Consider the following 22,395-nt stretch of genomic DNA (forward strand, 5'->3'; position numbering starts at 1 on the left):
CAAGTTGGCCAGCCATGTACCCTAAATCAGCCTGGCAAGTTTGGGCTACCTTACAGTGCTACGGTTTAACAGTCTGAGAAAACATGAGAAATGGGTAAGGTAGCAAAATATTACCAGGAATCTTGAAGTTCTAACTGAACGTAACTAACTATTTTCACAAGGAGAAAACTATGGATTGGTGAAGCAGAACATTTTTTTTGAAGTCTGTCTTTAATTTCAATGGCTGAGATAGCATGAAAACTGTCTTTGCTGTTTAGAAGATAGCTCATTTCACTACTGAGTAACTTACTATTTCATATTCTTTTTACAGAGAAGTGAAATACACTTCAAAATTATCTGCTGGCAAATTTCCAATTGCTTCATTTGATTTTCAGGTGCACGGGAGCAAAAAGATGACAATTAAAAGGCCACAACAGCCAGCAGTGTAGTGACAAGGTGCTATCCTCAACCTGCTGAAGGCAGATATCCAAGAAAAAAAACTACCTTAAAGTGCAATGTTTCATACTTTCTTTCCTTAAATTTGCTTTCTATCTCTCCTGAGAATGTTGATTCCTCATGATGTGTAGCAAGCTGCCCCTAGTATTTTTGAGTGACTATCCTTCACTTCTAAGCCTAGAAAATATGGGAAGGATAATTCTTTGTAGAAAGCATCTCGGTTGAGCCAGATACTCCCCTCATCTATAGTGCAACTTTTACCAGCAAAGATTATCATACATCAGTCAGGGCATGAATGCTTTTTCAAAGCTTGCCTAATTGAAAGGCACTAAGGCCAGTCACATATCTCTACCATCAACTCGGCTGACAATAGGTAACTCAATGCAAACTATTTGAAACCTTCTGATCTTTATGCTCAGTGATTCTATATACCGTACCATTGAGGAAGCAATTTTACATTCCTCATTTTCCCCAGCTATTTTATAGCTCAGGGGTTCACTAATATTAAATCTTATTTGAACAATGTTGAAATTTAATAATCATACGATCCTCATAACAACTCCTCTAATTTTTCATAGATTTTAACTTACATTATCTTACCTTGAAGCAGATGATTATAGTGCTACACTAGCAAACATCGCAGTAAGAGATCAACTGAATTAAATTACTCTGTTCATCTGCAGGCTGGTAAATAAACAAAATGATAAATGTTGACAAATTCAACTGGCCCACCAACAGCACTGAAAGAGAACCTATTACCCCTAACCAGTCTGGCTTATATGTGGTTAATTCTCAAGTTGTCTAGCATGTCTCAGTGGACTGTTTTATTCATTCACAGGTTGGAGGTGTTGCTGGCTCGGATAGCATTTGCTGCCCATCCCTAATTGCTCAGGGATCAGTTCAAAGTCACCCACAATGCACTGGGTCTGGAGTCACATGCAGGCCAGAACATGACAAGATGGCAATTTCCTTCCCTAAACGACATCAGCAAATCAGACGAATTGTTTTGACAATCCACAAGTTTCACAGTTGTCATTAGATTCTTAATTTCTAAAAACTGTATTCAAATTCCTCCAAGTGCCATGGCAGGAATCAAACATATAACATTACCTAGGTCTCTGGATTAAAAGTCTATTGATAATATCACTAGGTCACAGCCTCCATGATCAAACAACAACTATCACATAAGGCAGCACACCACCTTCTTCGGACATTTAGTCACAAGGTTACTTACGTTCTACGGACAGAGAAAATTCATAAATTCATAGCAGAGACCAGACTTGGAATTCTAAAGACATTAAACATTGTACCTATTAAATCAATTTTAAAAAGTTAAAGATGTTACCCCACTTCCCAGTTTTAACATCTATTCTCTTGAAGGCAACCACAGCTTTTGATGAGGTATGGGCTATTCACCAGTTAACTGTCCAAATACAAATGGCTTGCACCTAAAATGTGGAGCTGGATGAACATAGCAGGCCAGGCAGTACCTGCTTGATGTGAAAAGTCTTCTTGGGGCCTGGGATGGGGGTGAGGGAGGAAGTATGGGGGCAGGGGTAGCACTTCCTGTGGTTGCAGGGGTAAGTGCCAGGTGTGACGGGGTTGGAGGGCAGTGTGGAGTGGACAAGGGAGTCATGGAGAGAGTGGTCCCTCCAGAAAGCAGACAAGGGTGGGGAGGGAAAAATGTCTTTGATAGTGGGGTCGGATTGCAGATGGCGGAAGTGTTGGAAGATGATGCATTGGATCTGGAGGTTGGTGGGGTGGTACATGAGGGATTCTCTTTTGATGGTTATTGCGGGAACGGGGTGTGAGGGATAAGTTGCGGGAGACACGGTCGAGGGCGTTCTCGACCTAGCGGGGGGGATGTTGCAGTCCTCGAAAAACGAGGACATCTGAGATGTACAGGAGTGGAATGCCTCATCCTGGGAGCAGATGCAGCACAGGCAAAGGAATTGGGAATAGAGGATGGCATTTTTGCAGGAAGGTGGATGAGAGGAGGTGTATTCTAGGTAGCTGTGAGAGTCAGTGGGCTTGAAATGGATATCGGTTTCTAGGTGGTTGCCTGAGATCGAGACAGAGAGGTCCAGGAAGGTGGGAGAGGCATTAGGGATAGTTCAGGTGAACCTGAGATTGGGGTGGAAGGTGTTGGTGAAGTGGATGAACTGTTCGAGCTCCTCTGGGGAGCATGAGGCTGCGCCGATACAGTCATCAATGTAACGGAGGAAGAGTTGGGGTTTAGGGCCAGTGTAGGTACGGAAGAGGGATTGTTCCACATAACCTACAAAGAGGCAGGCATAGCTTGGGCACATGTGGATACCCATGGCCACCCCCTTTATCTGTAGGAAGTGGGAGGAATCAAAAGAGAAGTTGTTGAGGGTGAGGACGAGTTTGGCTAAGCGGATGAGGGTGTCAGTGGAGGGAGACTGGTTGCGCCTGCGGGACAGGAAGAAGTGGTCCTAAGATGCTGCTTGGCCTGCTGTGTTCACCCAGCTCTACACTTGGTTATCTCGGAGTCTCCAGCATTTGCAGTTCCCATTATCTCTGCACCTAAAATATCATTATTTTTCATATGCGTATTGCCTCTTGTGCACTTAAAACAATTTCTGTTTTTATTTTAAACCTTCAGCATTACTGGTTTCGTTTTTATTGTTTCATACACATACAACTCGAGTTTTGTATCAAAAGGCACATGGCATTCAAACTTGGTTTTTGAGTTATGATTGTTAGATGTTGGGTGTTACTCACCGAACTGAGGCACCATCCCACAAAACCACAATTTTTCCAGCACTTGCTTTGCTGCTATTTAAACTGGACCCGTAAAAATTGGCTTGCATTTAATCACCACAATGCATATTTAGTGAAACATCATTCATTTCATGGTGAGTTTAGTGTTTTAAATTGCTTATTTAAGTCTGCGGTTTCTACAGTTTCACACTTTTATGATAAATTTCTTCCCTCGAGGTGAAAGGGTCGAAGTTCACCAAATGGTGGATTAATTCTGACTCCCACTGAACAAGAAGCATGCATGTAAATCAGCTTAAGTTAACTGGCAATAAAAGGTTTATTTTGGATTAATTCAAATTATTTCAGAGGGCAAAAAATGTTCCCAAATTTCATTATTCTTCTGAGTAAATGAAATTAAAATATACTTATAAACTTTGATTTATATTTGTGCTCCAGCTCTTCCTCGTAAAGGCTGTGTCTTTGTTGATAAAAGGCTCCACTGTAGACATGTAATTAACAAACTCACAGAATGTTGCCACTTAAAATGGTCAGAACTACTTGTATTTGAATTATAATGGATGCCTGCCGCTTGATTAGAAAGAGTGACTTTAAAAAAAGTGAAAATACAGCAGTAGCTTCAGCTGTTCCAGTGAAGAAACATTTAACACAATACAGACGAGTGTAACAAAAATAACACCAGGAGATAAAGTGAGGAGAGGCTCCGTATAATTATTATTTACTAGTTCTGCTGGATGCCACCGATATTCTTAACAGCTTGTTCATTGTCAAATCAACAAACACTGCTGAATAAATGACCTATTGGGAATTATTCTCCGGCAGCATTCCTTCCCCTTGCTGGATGTCATTTACAATCAGTGAAGATTGCCTCAAAGCTGACAGCGGCTCCCTGAAAGCCCTGCAGACTCCGGGTCTTTACCAGCTACTCGAGTTTATCTTCAAAATGAACATGATAAAATCTTGTACAATTCTTTATGATTTATAAAGGCTTTCCCTTTTAGCTGGCAGAACCCTATACAATCCTAAATGGTTGACTGTAAATTGTGTACTATCTATAATCATGATACAGATCACTTTTATAGTGCAGCATAAGTGTTAGAAAAAAATCAGTAGGATAGGTTCTGCAAAAGCAGTAGATTTCAAAATATCTTGATGCCAGTAATGAGCAAAGTCCCTTCAATGGCATGATATAAAAATGACACTTGCATATTTCAAAAAGATAATCATGCAATGATTGACATCATGATCAGCAGTGCCACTTTTGCAAGCACAGAAACATAATGGTGCAGAGGTTTGAAAGCAATAAGGATGGGATGGATATTTTCCTCAATCCCACTCAAAACTGGGTGGAATGGTGCACAAAAAGGCACAAAATCATGAAGTAGAACCCAATGATATTTTCACCTAATGCAGACTTCTTCCCCTGTTAAGACTTATGCTGGTCTCCCGTCCAATGTCTGCTGTATGTAAGTGTTAGTGAATTGCTGGAGTCGGTGAGGACAATTGCAACGGGTGGGTGGCAAGGGAAGAGAAACCCCAGGCTCCCAACTTAATTCCATCCTGCCTGATGTTGGTATTGCATGTTGTGAAACTTGTCAAATAATCTATATATATTTATTCTAGGTAGTATACAGTAGGTTGCAGTCAGATATACCAAGGATAGAACTGACAACTCTGAACCGAGATATTGCTGAGAGCAGTGGAAGAGATTTAAAATTTTATTGGCGTAAATTGGAATTCAGATCTCCCATTTTGTTTATATATTCTATAAATATTAATTCCAGCAACATGGCTAACGTTTCTAGTTGAAACATTAACTCTGTGTTCTCTCCACGATGCTGCCAGTCCTGTTGAATTTCTCCTGCAATTTCTGTTTTTGTTTTAGATTTCCAGCATTTGGACTTCTTTGTTTTATCTTGACATTGAAGGTGGATTCTGGCATTGAGAGTAGTAACTTTATGAAGTTTCAATGAGTTAATATATCTGCCTTTGGACTGTATTGGGTTATTGCACAAAGAAACTGCAAACATCTGAAATTTGAAACTGAAACACAAAAATGCATCTTAGTTGGCATCTTTAAAGGGAAAAGAGGAGTTAACTTTCAAATTTCTATGTGAAAATTTAACTCATCTTTTAATTTTAGTAGGGGTGACTGACCTACTGTTTCAGTTATTGTTTTGTAGCTAGCCAGTCATGACACCAATATATCACAAGGCAGATACAAAGTTTGCACAGCAATGAAAACTACTGAAAATAAACGCAGCCATACTTATTTTGGAAAAAAATGCCAAAGAAAGTGGCAAGATTTGCAGTTAGAGGTTGATGGACAACATTTGGTGCAATTTTTGCCTAAAAATGACAACACATTCTCTTGTAGTCACTAACCTGAACAAGAATTAAGCTACTGGTTTTAGGTTCAAATTTAATTATTAACTGAAATCTCAGTTCCAAAATGAGGATGTGGAGTTAGTTCACAGATCATGCATGATCTGATTTAGTTCAAAACAGTCTTGAAGGACTAAATTGTCTACTCCTGTTCTTATCTTCCTTGGAGTAAACATGGTGGTTCCCAAAAAAAGTCTCTTACTGTTTTGATGTGATGCAGGCAGTGACTTTTCTTGTTTGGATTAGAGAGTATTTCATATTCTAGCCATATCAGTGGGTGGCATTGTTACAGAACACAACTTTAAACGCTAATTCACCGTACAGATGGTTGAATGAAGTTAAGGGACGAGAAGGCACTGAAGATTCTACGTGTGGATGAAGTTCTTTTTATTAGCTATTGAAGTACTGTACCTTATCCTTTTAAATCATTTTATGGAAAATGGTTTGTAACTTTTTGACTACTGAAACTCTTCTAATTAAACTCAATTTTCTGATTACAAACATATTGCTTTTCTTTTACTTGAGGCAGCATGGATTTGCTTGCAGCTGATGTTTTTTGACCCGAGTTCAAAAAATACAAATATCAGATGGCTTATTCATATTGCAGTTGCTCCCACTGGCATATTACATTAAACAAAGCCTATCAGATTCTGGCCAGAAACAAAGTAAAACCAAGCATAAGCAGAACAAAATACAACCAATAATCACAGGTGGCACATCCTTTTAAAAAGGTATATTGTGCAATATTCCAGAAGGACAAAAGCTGAGCCAGATAAGTTTCTCCAGGAAGACAGAGAGAGCAATGAAGGAGGAATTGCATTAGATACAGGCTACGCCCATCTGTTGTTACCTTTTACCCACATTTTAGACAGAGACGCAATGCCTTGGCAATGAGCTGTAGAATTAGCAACATGCATTCGAGGGCAGCAGATAGCCAGCTGCAGAGCTATATAATCTGCTAAAAATACAAATCCAGCCAATGTACACTACCCGTAGCTGGGACAGTCAATTGTACGCTCAACTTTGGTACTTTTAGTACCCTTCATATATGTTGCAATGTTATCCATGGGACAGCACTTTGGAGTGGCAAGGCAACATTCCTTCCCATCAGTTCATTCTCTTACCCTTTATCCCACTAGTTAGCAAGCAGTGGCTGCACAATCCATTGTTTGAGCATTTTTGCATTTATAATCATTGTGATATATCCAACTAACTCTGAAATGTACATTAACAATATTTGTAGTATGCTGAAAATCTGAAATTATGAGCAGAAAACATTGAAAATTCTAATAAAACGTCAAAAGCCTGAAACATTAACTCTGCTTTTCTTTCTCCATGGATACTGTCAGATCTGACTATTTCCAGTAGTTTCTTTTTTCCTTAAAATATTAATATCACTGATAAAGGTTACTATCATTTCTTTTCCTTACGTAACCACTTACCCAGAAGTGGTTGCATCCCCTTAAATTTACCCAACTCATGGAAAAAGCAGGTCTTTAAAGGGCAGTTTATCCAGACTTTTTGCTCCCTTCTGCTAAGTGCCCAGTATCAGGTCAAATACATATTGAAAGCATACTGTCATAGTCAGGGTCTCACACTGAAGGTCGGGAAGGGTGCCATAGCAAACTCTGCTGAACACCTGATTATAAATTAATACCGCTGCTGTATATGAAACATCTTGAAATGATTATGAATATGTACTAAGGTTAAGTATAAGTGCAACATGTTGTGTAATCTCTTCATTTAAAAAAAAATTTCACTGTGGTTATCATATGCTTTTATGACTTTCACTTCAGATGAAACTCAGTGAAGTCCAAATGAATTAAAAGTTAGTTAAAGTGGAAGAAAAATCCTTAAACTGACACAGTATTCAAGCCCTTAAAAGGAACAGAGCACAGATTTCTGTTTAATCCTAATTCAAGAAAAGTCTGGTAATATGGTCACAATACTTGGCCTTTGATAGTCACGAAACTGACGTCACCATCTACATCTACTATCTTAGCTCTAACCTCACAAAAGTAATTTTGAGAAAAAAAATATCATTTAGATCATATGCTTTGGTCAAGAACCATAAAGAAAAACAAAAACATAACATTGCTTTAATTAGAAGGTCCAGAATTAGTTCAAGCAACCTTTGTGGTTGCTTTATCACGTTGGGATTTCATCGAAATGCAGGGCATGTCTATAAATTCTCTGTGACAGGGTGACAATTTTAGCTATATATAGGATCTGATCATTCATAAGTTGCTTGGAGGTCAGAAGACACCAGCCATGACCTCCCTCTACAATCAGCTAAATACTTCATGGAGTGACACATTAACCAAACATCACATCTACAGCGCAAGGTATGGATTCAAATGCAAAGCGATGCAAGGCTGTGATGATGTCCAGCACAAGGGAAGTGAGAAGTACTTTTCACCCAAAAGTTGGAAGAAGGGAATAATTTATCAGAAAGGGATAGACTTGTTAGTCATAATAGTCATTTCAGTCTCCTAGAAGTCATAATTGTTCTTATGAGGTAACTGCTTACTTAATGAACACATTTTAATGAAAATTAGCTCTTGAATGGCATATGCAAACATAATTAAACATATCAGGCCAGGCTGTCAACAGTACACCTGTACTAATTATTTGCTGTAAAAAGGCAAGTCTAATGACTAGACTAATTGATGTATCCCACATGCAATGTAAAATTTCCTTAAATGTCTCATCAGAATACCTGTTTCTACCTGAATGTTTGTGGACCTAGATGTCAAAACACTATTTGTAACTAGTAAATTACACTTTCAGAAGAACATGGGACAACTCCCCACTAAATGTCTGCTTTAAACTGATTGAGATTTTATTCTTGCAAAGAAAAATAAAATTTCTATAAAAACTGGCCAATACAGTAATTTTGAAATACATTTCAGTTTTAATCAATGGCACTAAACAAACTGAATGATCTATTAATAGAACAAGAAGAGTAATTTTTGACTTGATACATTAATACAATTTCACTCTCAACAGCTTCTGACAGTATTACCTCCCTGCTCATAAACTTTATGCTTTGACTAATAAAGGGAAGTATCTCATATGCCTACATAGCCAGTTTATCTAGCTGTTTTGCTACCTTAACGGATGGGTGGACATGCACACCAAGGTTCCTCTTATCCTTGATTCTTCTCAGAACTCAGTAGACCTATAGTGATAGTGTCTAACATCCCTTGGCCCTTTGGATACTGAATTGGAATTCAGCTAAGACAGATGGGACAAAAACCTTTACCTTTTGGTTCCTATTAAGACATACCAAATGAAGGGGGTTCAGCTGATTTTAAACTAATTATTGATATGTAAGAAACAAAAGTGCATAGAGTTGTAGAAGTTTGTGGCACAGAAAGAGGCCCTTCAGCCCATTCAGTCTTCACTAATCAAAACAATCACCTAATGATACTAAACTCATTTTCAGCACTTGGCCCATAGCCTTGTATGCTTGGCACTGCATGTTTTCACATAAATACTTCTTAAATGCATGAGGGTTTGTACCTCTCCCACTCCTATAGACAATGAGTTCCAGATTCCCAACACCTGCTGGTTGAAAAACTTTTTCCCTCACACTCCTCAAAACCTGCTTCCCCTTAGCTTAAATCTATGCCCCATGGTCACTGATCCCTTTGCTACCCTGCCTATGACCCTCATAATTTTATGCATCTCAATCAGTTTCCTCTGCTCCAGGAAAACAACCCAAGAATATCCAATCTCTCCTCATAACTAAAACTCTCCAATCTAGGCATAATCCTGGTAAATCTGCTCTGCACCCTTTCCAACGGAATCAAATCCCTTCTTTAATGTGAATTCCAGAACCGCACACAACACTCCCAATGTAGCTTATTCAGCTTTTTATACAGCTCCAGCATAACCACCTCGCTCTTAAACTTTATGCTTTGACTAATAAAAGCATGCATCTTATATGCTTACTTAGCCAGTTTATCTAGCTGTCTTGCTCCGTTAATGGTGAGCGGACATGCACACCAAGGTTCTGCTTATCCTCGATGCTTCCCAGGGTCCTACTGTTCATTGTGTATCTCCTTGTCTTGTTCGTTCTGCCCAAGACTATCACCTCACTTATATGGATTGAAGTCTGTGTGATATGATCAAACTATCTGATCAGGCAATCTACAATTATCATGTAATCTTCACTACTTACTCCTCCACCAATTTTCATTTCATCTGCAACTTTCCAGATCAACCTTCCTACTTGTAAATCCAAATCCAGCCACAAACTTCACGGACCCCAATACTGATTCCTGCAGAAACACAACTGACATTGGTTTCTAGTCACATAATCACGCCTTGACCATGCCCTTGATCTGCCCTCCGCCACTCAGCCAATTCTGGTTCTAATTAGCCAAATTTCCTTGGGTCCCATGGGCTTGTACCCTCACTATAAATCTCCTATACAAGATCATGTTAAAATCCAAGTAGAGTGTATCGGATGCATTGCCCTCTTTCACACACCTGGTCATCTGTTTGAAAAATTCATTCAGGTTGGTCAACAAAAAAGACCGTTCTTGATTATTCTCTGCCTCTCCAAGTGTACATTAATTCTTTCCTCAAAATTGCTTCTAATAGTTAACAAACTGTGAAGCTGGATGAACACAGCAGGCCAAGCAGCATCTCAGGAGCACAACAGCTGACGTTTCGGGCCTAGACCTTTCATCAGAGAGGGAGATGGGGAGAGGGTTCTGGAATAAATAGGGAGGGAGGGGGAGGTGGACCGAAGATGGAGAGAAAAGAAGATAGGTGGAGAGGAGAGTATAGGTGGGGAGGTAGGGAGGGGATAGGTCAGTCCAGGGAAGACGGACAGGTCAAGGAGGTGGGATGAGGTTAGTAGGTAGGAAATGGAGGTGCGGCTTGAGGTGGGAGGAAGGGATGGGTGAGAGGAAGAACAGGTTAGGGAAGTGGAGACAGGCTGGGCTGGTTTTGGGATGCAGTGGGGGGAGGGGACGAGCTGGGCTGGTTTTGTGATGCAGTGGGGGGAGGGGAAGAACTGGGCTGGTTTTGGGATGCAGTGGGGGAAGGGGAGATTTTGAAGCTTGTGAAGTCCACATTGATACCATCGGGCTGCAGGGTTCCCAAGCGGAATACGAGTTGCTGTTCTCGCAACCTTCGGGTGGCATCATTGTGGCACTGCAGGAGGCCCATGATGGACATGTCGTCTGACGAATGGGAGGGGGAGTTAAAATGGTTCGCGACTGGGAGGTGCAGTTGTTTACTGCGAACCGAGCCTGTGTTCTGCAAAGCGGTCCCCAAGCCTCCGCTTGGTTTCCCCAATGTAGAGGCAGCCACAATGGATACAGTATACCACATTGCCGGATGTGCAGGTGAACATCTGCTTAATATGGAAGGTCATCTTGGGGCCTGGGATGGGGGTGAGGGAGGAGGTGTGGGGGCAAGTGTAGCACTTCCTGCGGTTGCAGGGGAAGGTGCCGGGTGTGGTGGGGTTGGAGGGGAGTGTGGAGCGGACAGGGGAGTCGCGGAGAGAGTGGTCTCTCCGGAAGGCAGACAAGGGTGGGGATGGAAAAATGGCTTGGGTGGTGGGGTCGGATTGTAGATGGCAGAAGTGTCGGAGAACCTGTTCTTTCTCTCACCCAGCCCTTCCTCCCACCTCAAGCCGCCCCTCCATTTCCTACCTACTACCTCATCCTGCCTCCTTGACCTGTCCGTCTTCCCTGGACTGGCCTATCCCCTCCCTACCTATACTCTCCTCTCCACCTATCTTCTTTACTCTCCCTCTTCGTTCCGCCTCCCCCTTGCTCCCTATTTATTCCAGAACCCACTCCCCATCCCCCTCTCTGAAGAAGGGTCTAGGCCCGAAACGTCAGCTTTTGTGCTCCTGAGATGCTGCTTGGCCTGCTGTGTTCATCCAGCTTCACACTTTGTTATTTTGGATTCTCCAGCATCTGCAGTTGCCATTATCAGTGCTTCTAATAGTTGTCCCACCACTGAGGTGAGACTGACTGGCTTGCAGTTTCCTGGTTTATCCTTTGCTCCTTGCTTTAATAATCACATATCACTTATAACATAACAGCTATCTTAACCAAAAAAACCACATTAATGATTGATCTTTCAAAGAAAATGTATGTAAAAACTCCTAATAATATATCTATTAGTTTAAAATCACAAATATGGTGATATGTTGAGAAAGAAACTCGGTATTCAGCCATTTCAAGTTTTGTTAGTATGAGATGTTACCTGAAAATTAAATAAATTCAAAAATGATGGCTTACCATAAGCCCTTCAGGTGCAGGTCTTTCTGTTGGCAACTTTCTCATGCTGCAATAGGCAAACACAGTGATTATTTCACAATCTTTATGACTTCTGAAGTATGATCAGAGTTTTACAGAAACATAACAGAGTACTGATCAACACAGGTTTTGGACCCATGTCAATTCTTTAGTGATCTTGGTTTTTCAGAAATTTGGCTTCTCCGCACTTGATATTTGGTGCAATTATGTCTCCAAAATAGCATCTGCATTATAAGCACACAGTTCTAGTATGAGTTGTGTTGGATGCCATTGTAGCAGAAGTTGTACTTTAGTCATCCAAGAAGTGGTTGCTAGCCATTAACATGTTCAAATACGGGGCCTAACATCTACCTCCATCCTCCCTACTAACACCCCCCAACTCCCCCCCACCTTCGCCCCCCACCACTCCCCCCCAACATCTTAACTTGGACTTATGCCTGAAGCAGCCAGCAGTGGCACCAACTGTCTCTAGCAAAACCAAAGCTAGGTTGCATAAAGCTAAAGGTTTCACAATCTCAAACCTTACTTTCAACCTCCATAAACTGCGTCCATGTACCAGCGACAGTGTCAACTCAATCATCACTCCAATCCGACAGGCTCCCGCAATCATCACCTTCCCTGACTCCCAGTCCCATTATCACATTCATCAGATATCTATAATATTCTTCCCTGACAATCCTCCTGTAATTTTGTTTCGCAATCTCCCATAGCCTTCAATCCTAGTAAGACCCAGTTAATCTTCCACCAACACCCTGAAATCTTCTTTCTTCATCACTAACAACCAAGAACTTTAAAAGTCCAGCTGTTTCTCTTCAAGAATTTGGTGATCTTACCAATTACTTAACTGAACACTGACCCATAAATCTGTGCAGGCTTCTATACTCATCATCAACACGACAACGAATGCCAAGCACAAATTTCTTGACTCCTTCCCCTTTTTAACTTAGCACTTTGCGGATAAGACTGCAAAATTCCTAGACCTGCTATTTTTGTGAAAGGATCATTTTATTTAATTATTTTCTGGCATGAACAAGGAGGTTACTGCGTATATTCCTGTCAGTAATAAAGCCTGAGGAGAAAAACGTAAGTAGAGGAGCCACTGTTACAGAACAGAATGCTAGGGAGGGCTGACAGCATACGGCCATGGGGAAGTGCTGAGGGAATTCAAGGAAAACATTTTTATTTGCATTTATTGTCATGATTATAATAATTACTTGGAGGGTCTGTGCTTGCACATATGATTAACATCTTGCACAAATTGTAAGCAAAATGATAACGGTTTTCTCATTTAACAGTCCTTGTTTCTTTAAGAATAGAAACAGTGGACTGTCATTTTGGGCCCCAACACAACCCATTCAGGCACACTGCACTTCGAGACTTCAGCACAAGCGAGGTTGCTGTTGAATTCCTTAACAGTGGTGAACCTCTCAGGCTTTTCAGTCACATGGACTGCAAAATCCAAGTCATTCTGATTATATGGTAAAAACGTATCGACCAGAAGCTCCACATACCCTCCCTCACCAGTGCATTCATGGTGGGTGGACTGACTCCTGTACTGCCAGTGCTTTTCTTGAACTGGCCATGAAGAGATTCCAAGGTCATCTTCCAACTTGTATGCTTAGTTCTAATTTTCTCCTAGCCTTGTATTTGCCATGCGAGAAATCACACGTGCTTACAACATCCTACCTCCTGCAGCACAATGCACTAACACTCAAGAAAACAAATCCAGAGTGAGATTTTTCTGCACAATGCGAAGTGGACATGGGCAGGTTGGTTAGGCCAGCATTTATGCCAACCCTACAGGGTGAAACTGTGGTTAGAAGGTTGTGCTGGTAAGCAGTGTCCATTTCCTTTCCATAATGTCTTGGGCAATAGATTCATAGATGCCAGCCATTCTCTAGAAGAGAGTTAAGAACCTCCACTTCACATGCAAGCTCAGCCACAAGTATGGGCAGGTGATCGACCATGCAGAGACAACCCAATTCTATCCTTATCAGATATTTACATACATATTTCACACATCAGAGGCAACTGTATAGCAACGACGAGCAACTAAAAATGTTTCTCACAGCTCAGGGATAAAATGGACTATTGTGTCTTTACTGTTGTCCCTGCAGAAATCACCACAGAACTATCAAACCAGAGACCTTAGATCTGTACAGCTTGGTAGCATAAGGAATGCAACACCTATTTCCACAGTCATAGAGAGGAAATTTTAAAAAGAATGTTAAATGCTCTACAAAAATACAACTGAAGTAACAGTACAGGACAGTAATAAAGTTGGCATATGCCAACCTTGCTTCTGTTGAGAATGCAAATGTAAGTAAGCTGCAATTCAAGACCATGCTGAGAGACTTCTGGTCAAAATGGAAAAATGCAACACCAATCCTAAGAGAATTACAGAACATACAATTCCATCTTTCCAGTTCTAAAATTTACACAAGTTGTACTCCTAAACTCTTCCAAGTTTTGATAATGCAAAAGATTGGTACTTTTCTAACCAGTGCACAGTCAAAACTTCTTAAAAACTGCATTAATAATTTTTATATTTAAAAATCATTTTTAAAATTATACATTTTTCAGAGTCAGATACACACAAAAGATGACAGCTGTGATATCGCTATTACTACCATCTGCTTTAATTACATTTATTTCATGTACTTGCACATTACGAGGGGGTGGGGACATGTAAAAGAACAGACTATCTGGGTTGGTTTTCCAACACTGTATTTGTTTAATTTTTGTTTCATCTGAGATGGGGAAGGGATAATGTTTCAGTCACTTAGTAGAAAATAGCTGTGAATGATTAAAAAAAATTACAAGCTAAACCCTTCTGCAAAATTGTAGACTCTTTTAAAAATTCAATAAAATGTTTATTTATTTTTGCATCAAAATGTCTTTTAATGTTTTTATAACACACAAGTTGTTTTCTATGAAGTGTAACTGTCATTTAAGGAAATGAATTCCCATAACATCTTATGCTAATATCAGATGACACTCAAAAAATTAAGAGTCGAGTACTAAACAAGAAGCATAGTTATAAACCATTAACTATCACAGAGGACAATTTGCTGTCTCCATAAACAAACATATGCACCTCTGGAATAATGCACCCATTAGCAAGCAATTCAAGCTGTCTAAAGACTTGTTTGGTAACGGTCCTAATCTATGATTCTAAAGTAGCTGCTTCTCCAGGGAAAACAAAGCTATTACCCACTATCATTTAGGTTTCAGCTTGACATCTGTGAACATTTCACACCAGTTACCCCGCCTTCCCCTTTTTAAAACTTTTATGTGACATTGGATAATTTCAAAAGCTGTTCCATGTTACGGTGTTGTGTGACCTTCCATGTAAGTAACATTCACAGAAATTAAGTAACAGTATTCTTTTCCTTCTATGCTATCCATCTGTTCACAGCACACAGTCCCTCCCTGGCTACGGAAAGATGTGGAAGAGCCATAAGGTCTCCTGGAGTCTGAGAGCTAATGGAATGTATCATTTACACTGAGGAGATGGCATGTTTGCAAACGGAGCTTACCACTGAGTGATGAAATGTACAAATGGCTCAGAAAACTCTCCAACTGGAAGGACTGGTGGATCCTGGGAAGCAGTAAGACAAAGTGTATGAGGGACAGAGAGAGCGGTGTGGGGGGGGGGGGGGGGGGGAGAGAGAGAGAGAGAGAGAGAGAGAGAAAGGAAAAATAAAGAGAATGAGTAAAAGACAGAGATCGAACAAAAAGGTTATTTCAATGAATCAATTTTACTGACAAGTTGAGAAACCCTGTGCAGTCTCTTTAACTCTAAACCTGAATATTTCAGAGAAAGACATTGATTGAGTTTCTAACAACTGGAATTTGGCCATTCATTCTGTTAATATAAAATACTGTAATTAATTGTAATTTAAGGGGCATTTATCAGACTTCCATGTAAATAATGTACTACAGTGTGCATGTGGCTCAATTACTTAACTATTAAAATCTGCAAGTATTTTCTTTAATTTTCTGCAAGTGGAATTGACTTCACAAAATATTAAAATACATTTAATGGGTATATATATCACAAATATCAAGAATTTCCCCAAGAAACATCATTTTAAAACTTACTTTTACATAACATCAAACTTTAACAGTTCACTGGAACCAACATTATGTATTAATTTTAAAACAAAATCAGAAAAATATTAGAGCATATTCCAAAAATAATCAACTTGCTCTCATACAATTGGTTTACTAACTGCGTAAATTCCAGGAAAAACTACATAAAGATTGACCATTATAATTATTATTGTTGCAACCAATTTAAAGGCTGCAAGATGATTGTACCACCCAGTGCATAACAAAAATCCTCAGATGCAATTCCTTTGCTACTCCAACGAAAAAAAAGACTCAAATCTTACAGAATTATGCGCAGAAATTTCTTAAAATTAAGATCCGCGGGAGTTTAATGGCTGCCTCATCAAATTTGCAATTGCTGAAGAACAGCAGAATATAAAGGCAGCTGGAAGTGACTGCATTTTCATCTGTTCTCATTTTTCCATTAAAAATACCTTTTGGCTGCAGTTTCTGTGACATCCCTGTTAAAACTACCCTGCAAAGTATGATACATGCACCTATTTAAATTAACAAAGAGATGACTTATTTTAATCTCACAGTGCTTTGGACTGCTTCAGCCATTTGGATGAGCAATATATCATTACATACAACCTTTCAATGCTTCAGGCAAAACTCAATGTGTGTAGCATTTAGTAGGAGCCAAACAATTTCTCTACTATATAACTGTGTCAAGTGCACGCGTGTATTCATTATGGCAAAAAGAAAAAGAGAAAGGTGTGCCTGTATGTGTGAGTGCATGCTTTTTCAGAAGGGAGGTTGGTGCAGAAGAAGGGAATGGTGTTAAAGAATCTATGATGTGATAAGAAAAACATGAAAGGCACCTCTGCAATTTGTAAGCTTCATTATCAATGGTGGCAAATAGATACAATCAAAGCTTCAAATGTGATTAGTAAATATACATGTAATTGTCGTAGCCAATTACAACTTCAAATTATCAGAAAAATGAGATCAGTAATTACAAGGGAGAAAATTAAGTAGATCTCTCATCTGAGCTTTGTCTCCCATTTATACAACAGGAGGCTGCTTGAAGAATACAATCAAATCAGGAAAGAAAATTAAGGGACAACAGAGGTAGGAAAAGCTAGTGGAAAAAAAAGCCATTTGATAGCTTTCACATCCAACATTACACTAGAACGTAACGTTGGGCAGTGAGAACATGCTGGGACACCTCCAGCATGGCTGAGGTCACATTGCTACTTCCACAGATGCATTCATACTGTTCCAATATGTTTATTGATTTTCTTTGGTGAGTTATTTAAATTTTTCCTTCACTACTGTAAGTAAGCAGCAATGGTCCTTGGCAGACATGTCAAAGCAGATGCCAGCCTAGTTGGCATTTGTAAGTTAAAAGAAAATGAAAGTGTATTCCCTACATTTTTATCTATGTGCATATAGATGTTTTAACAGGTGCATTTCTGGCCATAAAATGTTATTTTAGATGAGTGAGTCAAGACTTCATTATCATATAATAATCATATCAGTGAAATATTGAACCAAGCAATCTTTTAGCTATTTGTTCATTCAAATGAAGATCAGTTCCAATTTTCAAGTTTCCCACCTCAAACAAAAATCTATTAGAATAGGATAAAAATTGGAGAACTTGATTAAGAACATACTTTAAGACCAAAATGGAAGATAAACTTCCACTGGTACTTCAGAATTCAGTGTCAGATAATAGCTTAACACAGCAAAATATAACTAGTGTGTTGTGTGTGTTTGTGCAATACCAATTTACGTCACTAAAAGGCCAGGCACGAGTCAAAGGATTGTACGTAAACAATATGCTTTCAACAAGAAAAAGGTCCACTTATTTCATATTGTCTTTGTTTAAATTCAGATACCAGGTCAATGGTACCTGTGAGCCAGTTCTGATTGTTTGTAGTACAAAGTCTGCCTCTCTTATCTCTGTGTTAGATTGAGTCCGTTAAGTCCAGTATCGGCAAAGTGGGAATGACTCATTAATGTAAACACATGGAACAGCCTCAGGAATGTGGATCTTCTTAATTCCCAAATAAATCAAGGGCAATTTAAAGCAGTTAGGATGGCTGAAGCTGGAGATGTTAATGAATGGCAATGGACCCCACTGCTGAGACATTAATTTAAATTTAGCAGCAATCATTTGTTATTTAATTATAACTTGCTTAAAATAAAGTCAAACACCTTTTAAAAACATGCATACTGCATGCTAGTATAGGGTAACAGACTGGGTAGACAACCGGCAGGTGAAATTTAATACAGAGAAGTGTGAGGGGATCTATGGAAGGAGCAATAGAAGTTTAACACTATTCTATTCTAAAGAATATGCAGCAACAGAAGAACTGGGTGTGTGTGCATAGAGGATCTTTGAAGGCGGTTAGCTAGCAAGATGTATTGATCATGGGCTTCATAAATGAAGGTATGAATTTGAAAGTAGAGAAGTTATACGGTAACTTTAGGAAGCTGTCTCTGGATAATAGCTACAGTATTGCATCCAGTTCAGGTCACTGTACTCGAGGAAAGATATGGGATCCTTCAGAGAACGCAGATGAAATTTACCAGAATAGCTCCAGGAATAGAGATTTTAGCTTCAGGTTTAGTTTGGAAATACAGAAGTTGTTATCCTTACAGAAAAGTTGAATGAAGGGAGATTAAGTATATGTGTACAAAATTATGATAAGTTGGATGAAATTTAGAAGGAAAAACGTTCAATTCGCTGATTGTACAAAGACTAGAGGAATCAGATTAAATGTTTTGTGCCAGTGAGGAATGTGTGAAAGAACCATTTTATGCAATGAGTAGTCATTACTTGGAACGTGCTGCCCAGGACAGAGGTAGAAGAGGTGATTATAAATGATTCCAAAAGGAAATCAGACAGGCACTTTGGGAACAGACTGGTAGAAATAAGACCTAATGGGTTGAATGGCCTTCTATCAAGCCACAAACATCTTTAATGCTGCAAGCAAAAGAACAACAACGTGGATATTAGTAAAAGAGCTCAAAATTTACACTGCAGAAATGGAAAAATGAATATGCATTTATTCAATATATTACTATTTTAAGCAAACCATTGCCATTATTGTAGATGCATTTGGCAGCTATTTTGTGTACAGTGCATCAAAACCAGCAATAAGATGAATGTGAGGGTGGTACAGTGGCTCAGTGGTTAGCACTGCTGCCTTCATAGTGCCAGGGACCCAGATTTGATTCCAATCTTGAATCTGTATGGAGTTTGCATGTTCTCCTGCGTCTGCGTGAGTTTCTATTGAGTGTTTCGGTTTCCTCCTACAGTCCAAAGATGTGCGGGTTAGGTGGATTGGCCATACGAAAATGCTCCATGGTGTCCAGGTTGGATGGATTAGCCATTGTAATTGAGGGTGGCAATAGGGATGGGGTGAGGGGTCTGCGTGTGCGTAGGATGCACTATGATCGTGTTTTAGACAGTTAAGGAGGTTAGCCAGGACGCTGAGTGAACTCCTGATCTTCTTCTCAATCACAAGAATAGGCAGATCAGGCCCTAGTTTAATATGATATCTGAAGGACAATACTTTTGAAATGCAGCAGAATGTCGACATCCCTGAACCTTCCAATTCAGAAGAATTCAGACCAACTGAGCCATTCTGACATCTATTATTTATTCACTTTTAAGATGGAAGAAAACAAATTATTGCAACACATAAAAATGTGTACAAATACTTGATCCAGTTACCTAAAATTTATTTCTCGGCTGCTTATTTTAAGCTGGTAAATACTGCTGATAAGACAGCAAGGAAGAAGAGATTTGCAGACTTGTTAACTCTACATAAACTTTCCACAGTGGTATTTCAAGGCTAGTACATTTATAAAAGATCTCATATGTGTTGCTATTTTGCTGTATTTTAGATTTTTTAAAAAATATGCAATCTTATTTCTCCATTTTAGTAACTACATACAAGGACTTTCCATTAATAACTCCTATTTACCCATAATGTGCTGGGGATTTAAAAAAATCTGAAATTATACCCTTTGTCGAGGAGTAATGCAGAAAGGGGAGACCAGGGGTCAACAGACCTAGCACTTAAAAATAGGAGGTTAAGGAATACTTAGGTTATATGAAAGGGAAAACAGTTTATCTTCAAGCGTGGCTAAGTACATGTGAGCCTTGTGCCAAAATGTCACACTTGAATGAGACCATAGATATGGATTGTCACACAATTAATAGCCGTGTTGTATTTTCCAAACTAAATGGTACACATAGGACGCAAACATTGTTCGTTCGTTTGTAAAGAACAATATTCACATTGTAGAAAACTTTAATTTGCAGCAGTTTAAGTAACTACTTGGTCAGCTGAAATTTAGGTGGCCAACTGAATTCCACATATTCAGCTAGAGCACAGAGAAGGGCAATGAAAAAATACTTTGAGTGATGCCTTTGCCATGTGAGTAATGAACAGTTCATAAAGGTCAACCCATTACAACTGAAACAGTTTAATTATTAATTACCTGCAATCTATGAGCTAAAGGACAAGTTCAGTATGTTTAGTGTGTGGTAACACCAACTGGACTCTCTCTTGGCATTTGGTTATTAGCACATGTCAGCAAAGTGCTCAGGCATAAAGAAAAAGACACAGAGGCAGCAAACACACTTAATATGTGTATTGAGAGAGACTGCCAGAGTAAAAACAGGGGGAGGGGTGGTTAAAAAATCTCCCTGATGATCTGTTATAGCTTGTGTGCAAATTTTGTTATTTTACAGCGTAATCAATATTCTTTTGCCTCAGGGTGAGCACAGTTGCAGTTTGTGAAAAATCTGGATAAAAATATAAAACAATCAAGAAAAGAGGGCCTCAGTGGTCATAAAGTGGCAAAGGATGAGGGAGATGGGGCCAAGCAGGAAAATATTTTACCAAATTTGTGAGTAAGCTGAATATTACAGGGCAAAAAAGGAAACAAGATATCCATTAATATAAGCTATTTCTTAACACAAAATGTCAATTTGAGAACACTGAAGCACTGTCACGATTTAGGGGCTATCTCTGGTCTCTTGTCAATTATAAACTGAGGGAGCACAGCAGTACTCCTTCACAGTGCTGAAATAACTAAGGCAAGGCAGCATGAAACAGTCAGAATACCTTGCAAACCAAAGGGATCTGATACAGAAAGAGAAAAAAAATTCACTGAAATTAGTCAATGTTCCTCTATTTTTCTCCTCATCTCAAGCTTTTTTATTGCTTTCATAAAATACCACGGCAAATAATCAAGCATGACCACTGACATCCTCTAGATTGAGTTTTAGAGCCATTAAATGAGCTAGGCCTCTTGGGAAGGCTCCTGCTCAGGTTAGTCTAAAGGTAATTATTCAGCAATTCGAGCCATGGCTCTACCTAGTTCCTCTACGGTGCCTGAACGGTATGCATGGATAAGGTCATATTTGAGCCTGATATAGGTCTGGCATGGGTAGGTTTGATGGTCTTATGGTCTAAGGAGCTGGACTGGGCTTAAGAGGTTGTTAGAGTCATTAGCTTCATTAAGAAAAATATAATGTGTATATTGTATAAATAAAACTTTCCAGGCCATTAAGAATGACTTTAGAAAAGAAAGCACATAAGACGGTGACTCACCTCATCAACAATGCACTGCAATAACTGTAGTGGCTGCAATGGCAAGTGACGGTGGGGGGGGGTGGTAAACAGAAAGAAGTATTAGCTTATATGCAGTCTTTTACAGTAGACTGAGAAAATCATTAATGCAGTAAAATGTTGCAAGATTAATCAACAGCGCGGAAGTCTTATAAAAACATTGACACCCTAGATGTTCTATTATTTCTAATGATACCTAATCTACTACAGGCACTTTAGTGCTTGTTGTAACAAAAATGCAATTTGCTAAGTTTAAAGTAAAGCATTCAAGCATGCAAAAAGGCAGCCAGCAGGAAAAAAAAGTGAATTTTTTTTCCTCTGCAAACTCATAAAACCTTACCATTAAAGATCCCTGGTTTTTCTGAATCTGAAAGGCAATATGTAATTAGCATGTCATAATCAAAATGACTCACTTGGACACATTACGATCACTGAGAGAAAATTATTGCATAGCTGGTGGCAATTTGTGGGCATGTGTTAACACCATTTACATAATGAAAATACACAAATGTTAATAGCTATTCTTCTCATTTATAGGCGAAAGTCAGCAGAATGTTAATTTTGCAGAACACTTTTTAGTACCCTCCAGGTTATACAAGTGAGGGGAAAAAAAAGCATAATACAGTTACAGTGCTGTTTACACATCCCATATAAATAACAATCGCTGGCTATGGTACAAATCCAAGATTAAATGCAACATTTGTTCCCCGTGCATTCAAATCCTCTGCCTTTCAAATTAAAAGATGATTCAAAATATAAAATCTACCCGTTATTTGATGCCCACTGAACACAAGCACAATTTACAAGTGATCTGACCAATCTTGTCTCTCTCGACATGA

The 22,395-nt window shown here is 39.2% G+C and overlaps 1 protein-coding gene across 4 annotated transcripts in view; it reads right to left on the bottom strand.

Annotated features, from left to right (window-relative positions):
* The window catches only part of map2k5 (mitogen-activated protein kinase kinase 5), a 353,172-nt gene that overhangs the window by 38,299 nt on the left and 292,478 nt on the right, over positions 1 to 22,395 (bottom strand). For 3 of the 4 annotated variants that reach the window (XM_059639304.1, XM_048562622.2, XM_059639305.1), the window contains 4 exons: positions 21,897 to 21,923; positions 21,539 to 21,571; positions 15,389 to 15,450; positions 11,832 to 11,877 (listed from right to left, as the gene is read on the bottom strand). In XM_059639304.1, the coding sequence (XP_059495287.1) occupies positions 11,832 to 11,877; positions 15,389 to 15,450; positions 21,539 to 21,571; positions 21,897 to 21,923 (168 nt within the window). The remainder of the gene's footprint in view (positions 1 to 11,831; positions 11,878 to 15,388; positions 15,451 to 21,538; positions 21,572 to 21,896; positions 21,924 to 22,395) is intronic. The other variant, XM_048562623.2, reaches the window with a different exon arrangement.

Source organism: Stegostoma tigrinum, chromosome 33 (assembly GCF_030684315.1).
Source record: "Stegostoma tigrinum isolate sSteTig4 chromosome 33, sSteTig4.hap1, whole genome shotgun sequence".
In the NCBI taxonomy this organism is placed as follows: domain Eukaryota; kingdom Metazoa; phylum Chordata; class Chondrichthyes; order Orectolobiformes; family Stegostomatidae; genus Stegostoma; species Stegostoma tigrinum.